General features: G+C 38.7%; 1 protein-coding gene across 2 annotated transcripts in view; it reads right to left on the bottom strand.

The window, feature by feature from the left end:
* The window catches only part of CDHR4 (cadherin related family member 4), a 36,433-nt gene continuing 25,277 nt past the window's right edge, over positions 1-11,156 (bottom strand). Inside the window, exons 17-20 of one of the 2 annotated variants that reach the window (XM_007499866.2) lie at positions 2,589-2,645; positions 2,271-2,343; positions 793-823; positions 1-266 (exon numbers count right to left, since the gene is read on the bottom strand). In XM_007499866.2, the coding sequence (XP_007499928.2) occupies positions 55-266; positions 793-823; positions 2,271-2,343; positions 2,589-2,645 (373 nt within the window). In that variant the 3' untranslated portion in view covers positions 1-54. Of the gene's footprint in view, positions 295-792; positions 824-2,270; positions 2,344-2,588; positions 2,646-11,156 lie in introns of both variants that reach the window. The other variant, XM_003341708.3, reaches the window with a different exon arrangement.

The raw sequence follows: 11,156 nt of genomic DNA, 5'->3' as shown, positions 1-11,156 counted from the left end.
TTAGATTAAAATAACACCTTTATTTTGTAAGATCATTTTGAAAGCGAGACACAGTTAGGGTCTTAGATGGTAAGAGAGGAGGAAGGGAGGGGCTGGGTAGAAGAAAGGAGTCAGCAGGGTGTGAAACCAGCAAGGAAATGAGTCACACTGGATCCCTTTTATGTATCTCAACCATTTCCAAAAAAATACAGCTCCTAGTTTCTTAAAATAGCTCTTGCCCATGCTGTGCAGAGGGGTCTCAGATCCAGCGCCGTTCTCCTGTGCCGCTGTTGAAGAGATAATCTCTGCCTGTAACTAGATATAAAAAGCAGTGAGCCCTGCATGCCTTCACCCTGGCCGGTCTAAGCAGGCTCTTAGGGTATAAGGGAAGTAGCCTATGACCAGCCATTGTCATCTCACTGCAGAATTGACCTCCTAAAAGGTGGTCCCAGGACCTGAGGCAACAATCGCCAAGAAAGGCTGGAGAATTTGGAGCTATTCCCCAAAAGCCATTTAATTTCATACTCTTCGACCCAGTGATACCATGACAAAGTCCATGTGCCGAAGATATCAAAGAAAGAGGGAAAGGGACCATGTGTACTAAAATAGTGTACTTCTTCCATTGTAAGGAAACAATAACCAGTTAACTAGCTGGGCAAAGACGCGTGGATTTCAGGGTGGAGCCTTCCTTCTTCCTAAAGGGCCAAGGTTGGGGCTGAGAGCAGTGGCTCCCAACTGGGTTTTGGGACAGTGTATCACTTTAGGCGGACAAGAGGGTGAAGGGAGGCCCAGAGCCGGAAGCAGAGAACTTACCAGGGTCCTGGGCTCTGCCATCAAACTGCTGCTGCTCAGGGGGGAAAAAGGAAATGAGAAAAGTGTTCAGCAGTGCTTCTCTCTTCACCCGCACCCACATATGCCAGTCAGCATCTACTTCTAATATCCAGCATGGCTGGGCCCTTTGCCTGTTCTAGCTGAAGATGCTCCATATGAGTGGTCCCCTGATTGAGATCTCTTATCCATCAATCAAGCAGCAAACATTTATTAAACACCTACTATCTACCAGATTGGAGATAGTTAGAAAGCTCAAGAGATGGAGCTCTGGGCCTGAGTCAGGAAGACCTGAGTTCAAATTGGACCTCAGACACTTGCTAGTTCTATGATTCTGGGCAAGTTGCTTAACTTCTCTTTCTCTCTCTCTCTCTCTCTCTCTCTCTCTCTCTCTCTCTCTCTCTTTAAACCCTTACCTTCCGTCTTGGAGTCAATACTGTGTATTGGCTCCAAGGCAGAAGAGTGGTAAGGGCTAGGCGATGGGGGTCAAGTGACTTGCCCAGGGTCACACAGCTGAGATGTGTCTTGAGGTCACATTTGAACCCAGGACCTCCCGGCTCTAGGCCTGACTCTCAATCCACTGAGCCACCCAGCTTCCCCCTAACTTCTCTTTCTCTTAATCCTCTGGAGAAGGAAATGACTACCCAATCTTAATTTCTTTGCTAAAAAATCTCCATGACTGGTATTGGCATGCTATGATCCATGGGGTCACAAAGAGTTGGACATGACTGAACTACAACTACAATCTTCCAGATAACATCGTAGATACAAAGACAAAAAATAAACAATCCCTGTCCTCAAAGAGCTTATATTCTATGGAGAAGTCAACATGTATACATATTTGTTTAATTTTTTTCAGGCATGTCTGGCTCTTCGTGACCCCATTTGGGGTTTTCTTGGCAAAGATCCTCCAGCTCATTTTATTAGAACACTGGTTCTTCTGCATATTACTTGTCTTGTCTTAGGCAAGTTTCTTGCTCTCTTTAAATCTCATTTTCCTCTTAAGATCCAGCTCATTTTACAGAGGAGGAAACTGTGGCAAACAGGGTTAAGCAACTTGTCTAAGGTCACCCAGCTAGTATGTGTCTGAGGTCAGATTTGAACTCAGGAAGAGGAATCTAACTGACTCCAGATCCAACACTCTATCCATTGAGTCACTCATATATATACATGAGTATATGCAAAATTATATGCAAAAGAAATACCAGGTAATTGGGCGGCAGAGGGAGGCTCTGTGAGTAGATGTCATAGGGTAAGTTTTGAAAGAAACAAGAGATGGGGCAGATGTGAGGGACAGTTAAAGAGGGGCAGCTCTGTGCCAGTGGTCATTCATGGAAGTGCCTATTGAAATATCTGCAAAGTGCTTAGCCCAGTGCCTGGCACATGGTAGGCACTTAATAAATGTTTGTCTCATACTCTTTCCTCCCCCACCACCCCATTGATTAGAACAGGCTTAGTGATACCAGACTTAGGATGCTTCTGGCTTCATCATTCTTCTTTATCAGCTCATCAGCAGAATTTTCATCTCTCTTGGTGCTAGGGGACAGAAAAAATCAAAAGAAGGGCTGGAAGACATCTTCAGGGACTCTAGCATTAATGACCTTGAACCTCTGGCAAAATTGCTTCTAATAGGGTAGGAGCCTGGGTAGAGCAGGCTGCTTCCACCATAAGGTGGCTTTCAGGCCACAGCAACTAGCTTTGAAAGGCAAAGCAGTTAATTGAGGATGATTGGAATATTGTAAAATTCAGGAAGAAAAGGGGAAAAGAGATCACCATTTTACCTGTTTAATAATAGAGTCTGGGAGGATTGTCCAGGTGTTTGCAGGTTATGAGCCATCCTAGAATAAAAGAAAGGAGTATTGAAGATAAGTAAATGGAATTAAGATGCTCCCAGGCCTAGAGGAGTTTCTATTCTTTCATGATGACATGTTGGGACTTCAGACTTGATATAGGAATAAATAATTTGAGTTAAAAATGACCTATTGAATTGAAATTCATCCATTTAAAGTTGAATTTTGTTGCCATTTCCCATCAAAATAACGGTCTCTTAATGGAAGAGGAGCCCTCAATACTCAAAAAACCCCAAGTATTTTCATTCCTTATTAGGTGATGCAGGACAATGCAGGCAGAGAAAACATCTTACAACAAGTTGTTCCATCCATTTAACCATTTTATCCATCCATCCCTCTGTCTATTTGCCCTTCCATTCATCCATCCATCCATCCATCCATTCAATAGATATTTTTCCCTAAGAATCTACTGGGTGCAGAGCCCCCTGGCTTAATACTAAGGGGAAGGATTGATATGGAAATTCTACTGCTGAAATCAGAGAAGGAGGAAAGGGAAATACTCAAGAATAAAATTCTGAAGACACAAAGGGAAACAGTTCCAATGAAGTGGAAAAAATGGGGCTTGTCTAAAAAGACAAATGTGTATGCACAAGAAACTAACCAACTTAAATAAAAAAAAACACAGAAAAGGGAAATAAGGCCAGGCATTAGTCAATGCATATAAAAACATGGCATGGTCCTGTAAAAATAGTGTCAGGAACTAAATAAAGTTCACAATGAGCTGAGACTGCCAAGGAAAGTCGGATAACAAAAAGATGTGTTTTTTTTTTTAACTTATAATAAGAAAAAAGATTGAAGAAAAGACCTTAGCTTGGGAAGGTGATAACTAAAAAAGAGAGAAGGCAATGCTCCTCAAATTTTTAAAATTTCTTTATTTATATTGTAAAAAGTTAATTCCCAGGTATCTCCCTCCCTCCCTCTCCTCCCTGCACCATAGAAGGCATTAACCAACAAAAACATACATATATAAATTATGTCTTTCATGTTTCCACTTATCAGTTCATTCTTTGGAGATGGACATTCTTCAAATATTAATTCTGTAGCTGTATATAATATCCTTTTGGTTCTACTCATTTTGATCTTCATTATTATATGTAGGTCTTTCCAAGTTTTAAAAATATTAACCTGCTCATCATTTCTTATAGCACAGTAGCATTCAATCACAATTAAACTTGTTCAGCCATTCCTCAATTGATGGAAAACCCCTCAATATCTAGTTCTTTGTTACCACAAAGAGAGTTGTTATAAATATATATATATATATATATATATATATATATATATATATACACACACACACACATATATATATATATGTTCTTGTCTTTTTCCCCTGATCTCCTTGAGAAACAGACCCAGCAGTGTAATTTCTAGATCTAAGGGTACACACGGTTTTATAACTCTCTGGGCATAATTAAAAATTGCTCTCCAAAATGTTTGGTTTAGTTTTCAGTTCCGCCAACAAAGTTTTAGCTTCTTCATTTTTCCATATCCCCTCCAACATTTGTCATTTTGCCCTTTTAACATTTTAACTAATCTGGTAGATGTGAGATGATATCTCAGAATTGTTTTGATTTGCATTTCTCTAATCAATAGTGATTTGGAGCATTTTTTCATCTGTCTATATATGAATTGCTCTTCAATTTTCACTTTGCTTCTATTTCCTCTGCCAAGGAAAATGGCTCTTACACTAGAAAGGATAAAACAAAAATGTCTAACTGGGAGATAATATCCAAGATAAGTAAACTGTTAATAAGAGAATATGAGGTTTCCCTTGAAGAATTCAAATCATCTGTCCCAGATGAACTATATACCCTGGATCCAAAATATAGTAAAGGGTAGATATGATTGCTATCAGTAATATTTGAAGGATATGGAAAATGGGAAAGTTAGCACAAGATTGGAGCAGGGCAAATGTCTTGATTTTCAGAAAAGGGAAGAAAACAGAATCTGGAAGTTATAGACTAATAACTAGATTTTAATTTCTGAGAAAATTCTAGTATGGATCATTATAGAGGTGACTGGTAAACTTCTTGAAAGTAACATACTGACTACCCTCAAAAACAGATCATCCAGGCTTCCTGCCTCAATCCCAACCTAGAAAAGCAGTGACCAACACACCTTCCTTTCTCTCTGGCTAATCAGCCCAGAGAACCAGTGATGGTATGATTGAGGGCCAGTAGATTCTCTTCCTCTTCTGATGCCCTCTCAGATCACCTTCCTCCATCCCCATCCATCCCAGATGAAAAATCATGGGACAAAGGACCAGTGTCCCTAGATTTTGACAAGAAACACAGTGACGGCTGTAGAGGGACCCAACTTTCTGTACCTACTCCAATAAATATTGACAGGGACCCCAAATAGAACAATAGAGTAAACCAAAGTAAACAGAAATAAGCTCCTCCATTTGGTCTAGAACTGCACAAAAAGACCGCCAGAAGCCATTGGAAGCTAAGAAGGATCACTCTTTGAAGTCCAGTAAATGAATCTGAAATCTAGGAACATTTGGTCTCCAACAGGGCAATATGAATAAACAGAAGAAAGCACCAAACACATTAAGGAAATACTATGGATTAAGAAACTCAAAAAGTAAACTCAGATGAAAAGTTTGACATTTCTGATTTAAGAACATTAAGGGGGGCAGCTAGGTATACACATCTTAGCTATATGACCCTGAGCAAGTTACTTTACCCCAACTGCCTAACCCTCCAGTCTTCTGTCTTGAAACCAATACTTAAAAATCAATTGAAACACTTTGTTAAGTAGTAAGATATAAAGCAAATAATTAAAAAAAATTTAAACCCTTACCTTTTGAGATTAGAATCAATAGGGTATATTATTTCCAAGGTATTAGAGTGGTAGGGGCTAGCCAATGGGAATTAAGTGACTTGCTCAGGGTCACACAGCTAAGAAGTGTCTGAGGCCAGACTTGAACCTAGGACCTCCTATCTCTAGGCCTGGCTCTCAATCCACTGAGCTACCCACAAATAGCCTTTATGTTACTTACAAAATCCAAGAGGTAAAGCTAGAAAAAGAATTTTCTTTTAATATAATTATAGAAGTCTGGGAGTCTACCTCTAAAAACACCCATAGAAATTATATGAATATAGCTATAAAATACTCTTTATAGAAATATAGGTCTAAAAGACTGGAGAAATGTTAATTACTCATGATTAGGCTCTGAAAACATAATAAAAATTATAATACTATCTAAATTAATTTACAGATTCAGTGTTATACTAATCAAACTACTAAAGGGCTACTTGATAGAACTAGAAAAAAGTATTAACAAATTCATTTGGAGGATCAAAAGTTAAAGAAGAGTCTTAAGGTAAGTAATTTTTCAAGTGGGAAAGAAGTGGGCCTAGCTGTAACTAATCTCAAACTAGACTATAAAGCATTATCAAAACTATCTAGTACTTCTAAAAAATATAAAGGATAATCAGTGAACTAGATTAGATCTACAAGACCCAGATGCAACTGACTTGAGCAGAACTGCTATCCAGGCTATGGTTAAGCCTATTGGACAGAACTACTAATTAACTGAAAAAGTAGTCTGAAGAAAATTAGCATCAGGCCAATATCTCACATCATATCATAAACTCCAAATGGATTCATGACCTAGATATAGAAGGTCATATTATAAATAAACAATAGGAGCAGAGTAGGAGATACATTTCATAACTATGAATAGAAGATGTCTTGATCAAAAGGGATAGAGTAGATCATAGAAGGTAAAATGGATGATATTAATTGCATAAAATTGAAAAGTTTCTGCACAATAAAATCAATACAGTTAGAATTAGAAGGGAAATGGTAATTGGGGGAGAGAGGAATTTTTGAAGCAAAATTCCCTGGTAAAGTTCTGATATTCAAGATATATAGTAACTGATATAACCAAGTGATGAGACCAATAGCCATTCACTAAGAGACAAATGGTCAAAGGCTATGAACAAGCAGTTTTCAAAAGAAAGTCAAGCAATCAGCAACCATATTTTTTAATGCTCCAAATTGCCAGAAAGGGAAATGAAAATTAAAACAACTCTAAGATTCTATCTCACATCCATGAGATTGGAAAGGACAGCACCCAAAAAAGGAAATTGGAAATTGTTGGAGGGTCTGACATAAAGTCCAAGCCCCAAGTAATTTGCCTGATAGAAATGCAACTCATCCATCTATTAGCCAAACACCATTTGGAAGTGAATTTGATGGGACAAATTCTCTGTAGAAATTGTGGCCACTCACCTTAGGGACCAAGGGGGTAAAGAGAAGTGGGTCCTCAGGTGATGGAGAAAATGTTTTTCCCTTCCTGCTATATATTCACAGTAAATATCCCTTTTTCCAATAAAAGCAAGACCCCTAGTCTCTTCCATGTAAGGACTGCATTCCATGACTGCTTACCAATCCACCAAGATACAGTGACTGCAACAGGAAAACAATTGTGAAAGACCTAAGAACTATGATCAATGCAATCCCTATCCAAGAATGATGATGAATCATGTTCCCCATTTCTTGGCAAGGAAAATGATGGACTAGAGGCACAGAACAAAATAAACATTTTCAGACACTGTTCATGTGTTTATTTTTCTCGACTACACTTATTTTTTTATGAGAGAAGGAAATAAATGTATGTGGGGAAGTAGAGGGGGTAGTGACAATAAAATCAAAAAGAAGAAGAAGAAGAAGAAAGTGTTTATTTAAAACACAGAAAAGAGAGTAGAAAGATATTTAGAAGAGGATTCAGGCAAGCAGGAAGGGCAATATTAGAATGGTTATATTATTTCATATGTACTTTTAAAAAACCAAGCTCTATCTAATAGAGATTCACAGTGTCATGATTTTTTTTGTAAAAGGAATTATTCATGTTTATTGATTTTCATAAGGTTCAAAATAATAAAAACGATTCATTTTTAAAAGATGCAATAGTATTCTTATTTCCTTTTTGGCAAGGTTAATAAGCTAAGATAAGAGAATGTAATAAATCTAATTTGTTAGCTTTTAATAACACTTTTGAGTAAGTATCTCATAGTCTTCTTGTGATGAAGATAGAGAAATATGGATTACATGATAATACAATTAGATTGATTCAAAACTTCTTAGATGGTTGGACTAGAAGTATAGTCATTAATGGTTTGATGTCAATTTGTCAGAGTCTCCAGTGAAATAGCTCAGGGACCCATACTCAGTCCTGTGATGATTTAGATAATGGCCTAGATGGCAAGCTCATCAAATTTGCATGGGACCCAAACCTGGGAGGGATTGGGAGACACTGAATGACAAAATCAGGACCCAAGAAGATCTTAGCAAGTTAGACAATTGAACTAAATGTATATAAGAAAAAAGTCAGTAGGGATAAGTAGAGAACACTGGGTTCAAAAAACCCAACTTCATAAATACTTCAAGATAAGAGAAGCATGGATACATAGAAGTGTGTCTGAAAAAGACCCGAGGTTTTGGTGAATCAGCAGTGTGATCTGGCAGCCAAAAATGCTAATGCAATCTTGGATTGCATCAAGAGACCTCGCTTCCAGAAATGAGAAAGCTCTACTCCCTTTTTATTCTGTCCTTATCAGCACTCACTTGGGGTTTTGTATTTAGTTCTGAGTTCTTCCCTTTAAGATAGCTATAGATAACCTGGAGAATGTCCAGGAGAAGGTAACTAGATGGTGAAAGGGTTATAAGTTCATGTCCTATGAAGAGCAGTTGATGGAATGGGGTTGTTTGACCTGGAGAAGACTCAAAGGGACATAATAAATGTGTTCGAGTATTTGAAAGGTTTACATATGAAAGAGAAATTATGCTAGTTCTATTTGGCCCAAGAGGAAAGAATCAGGATCAATGAGGAGAAGTTACAAAAAGAAGCAGCTTTAGTTAGGTTTGATGTCAGGGGAAAATATTACTAACAATTACGGATAAGAAGAGGAAATAGGGATGGCAATAGGTATAAAGATACCAGGATCTACACTTTTATTGGTATACTGAACTCAGGGGAGGAAATTTCCTCTGCCAATGCAAGTCCGAGCTTTCTCTGCAAATTATAATCTTAGAGAATGTCACAGAGTCCTCAGAAGCCATGATGGGAATTTGAAAAGCAATGCCAAGGACTGATATCCTGAGAAGGAGAAAATTACTCTGATCATCACACAAGGGCTACAAATGTAGAGCTTGTCAGAAAGAATCCAACTCAGTGACCTTCAGGTTTTGCTTTGTGCTTTCCTTCAACATGTTTGGAGAGTGCAACACCAGGATGCTTTGCAGATTTCTGACATAGTCTTGGCATCCTTAGTGAAGCAAATATTTGTCAGTGTACTCCTATGAATCTTTTTTGTTTCAAATATTTTTTGTGATACATGAAATAAATAGCTTTCCTATATCTGATAACTACTACTTTGTACAATGTGGTACTCACATGTTATAGGTTGGGTCCTCAAAGGGGTGACTACAACCCTAGATTCAAGATCACTTTTTGGGTTTACATTCCTAAATATATAGGTAGATAGACAGACAGATAGATAGATAGATAGATAGATAGATAGATAGATAGATAGATAGATAGATGGATGGATAGATGGATGGATGGATAGATGAATGGATAGATGGATAGATAGATAGATAGATAGATAGATAGATAGATAGATAGATAGATAGATGGATAGATAGATAGATGGATAGATAGATAGATAGATGGATGGATAGATGGATGAATGGATAGATGGATAGATAGATAGATAGATAGATAGATAGATAGATAGATAGATAGATAGATAGATAGATGGATAGATAGATAGATGGATAGATAGATGGATGGATGGAGAGAGAGAGAGAGAGAGAGAGAGAAAGAGAGAGAGAGAGATGTCAGAGTATACCCTTTGTGGACTTGTGCATAGTTAAAAGGTGGCAAGAAATAAAGATTGAGTCAATAAAATATAAATGAAACATTCCATAAATTAGAAAGAATTCTGATTTTTTTTAAGTGATTCAATTGCATATGAAAATGTCTTGTCCATGAACTGTCCCAGGACAGGACAGACTGCCTTACTACCTTTGTCCTTTGGCATTCATTTGCATAAGATCCAGCTAGAATCTGGGAAATGCATTGAGTAGGTTACCATAAGTTAAGGTAAGGTCCCTCACTGAGGCAACACAGCTCTGAAGCAGGAAGGAATAGAAACTGTACCTCTCTCTCTCCTGTCTGGGAGGTGACAAACTTCAGAGCTGAAGCTCCAAAGAAACAGAACCTGAGATGCTTCTGGTGGCTGGTTAAGGGTATCTGAGCTTCCTGAAAAAACACAGTACTTTACTCCAGATTAAAGGGCACCATCACACCCAGATGATCTGAGATGGCAGAGCACAGGGCGTCTGGTGAATGGACACTATTTATCTCAGATGTTGTACCCTGTGAGGAACCAGCCCAGAAGCCAAATGACTGGTTTGGCTCACCATATCCAGCAGAGATGACGTGCCGTGTATGGATCAGCCCCACAGCTAAGCAGCCTGCTTGACCCTGTTCAATAGTAGATCAATCCATCCAAGACGTTCTGCTGTAGGAGCCAGCTCAGGTTAGCAGGGGAATGACTCAGAATCGCACAATTTGAGAATTGAAAGGGATCTCTGTGACAATCTAGTCTAACTTACACATAAAAGGAATCTCTGTTATAAAATACCAGACAAGTGGTCATTCATGCTCTGCCTGAAGAGCTCCAAGGAAGAGGAAACCCACCATCTCAGAGGTAGCCCTTTTCACTCTAGGACAATTCTAACTGCTATTCAAGCCTAAATTGTCTCTTTGAAACGTTCACCCATCGATCCAAGTTTAGCCCTCTGGGGTCTATCAGAACGAGTCTAATTTCTCTTCTATACTTTACAGCAATCATCTCTCCTTTAGAGTCTTCTTTTCTCCAGGCTAAATATTTTTAGTTCTTCTAGTATATGTCATAGAGTCATGGTTCTTTACTATGTTGGCCATCTTCCACCGGACATAGGGATTGCATATGTCCAAAGTAACTCTTATCTGTGGCACTGCTGGGCCCAAATGTCGTGTCTCTTTTCATGGTGTCTTCAAGCCAAATTCCCTGGGCTTGATCCTTTCTATAACTCAACTCTCAATTCCCAAGGCTAGTTCCCTCTTGAATTCATAATTAGCCCTTTTATTTCCTACAGAGATCAGTGGAAATGCCTTTACTAATTGATGTCTTGATCCCTGGGCCTATTCCCTGTTGGGTGTCATGTCTTCTACTGGTTAAGCAGCTCCACTATAAAAGAGTGAATGGCAGAAAAGGGAGAAAAAGGTTCTCCCCAACCCTTGCTGCCATCTGGCAGAAGAACAAGAGAAAAGGCCAAAATTAAATTTGACTCAAGAACTGGGTTCTTCCTTCATAACTGGCTCTTCTCTGAACTGCCAAGGGTCCTATTCCATAAAGCTCTCCTGCCATGGCTGTGTTCCGAGTTTGCAGGCTAGCTTTTTAAAGGCCACTAAAGATGTGGCTACCATTCAGCTAG

Source organism: Monodelphis domestica, chromosome 7 (assembly GCF_027887165.1).
Source record: "Monodelphis domestica isolate mMonDom1 chromosome 7, mMonDom1.pri, whole genome shotgun sequence".
NCBI classification, from domain to species: Eukaryota; Metazoa; Chordata; class Mammalia; order Didelphimorphia; family Didelphidae; genus Monodelphis; species Monodelphis domestica.
The sequence above is the reverse complement of the archived record's forward strand: the minus strand, read 5'-3'. Positions and strand labels throughout refer to the sequence as shown.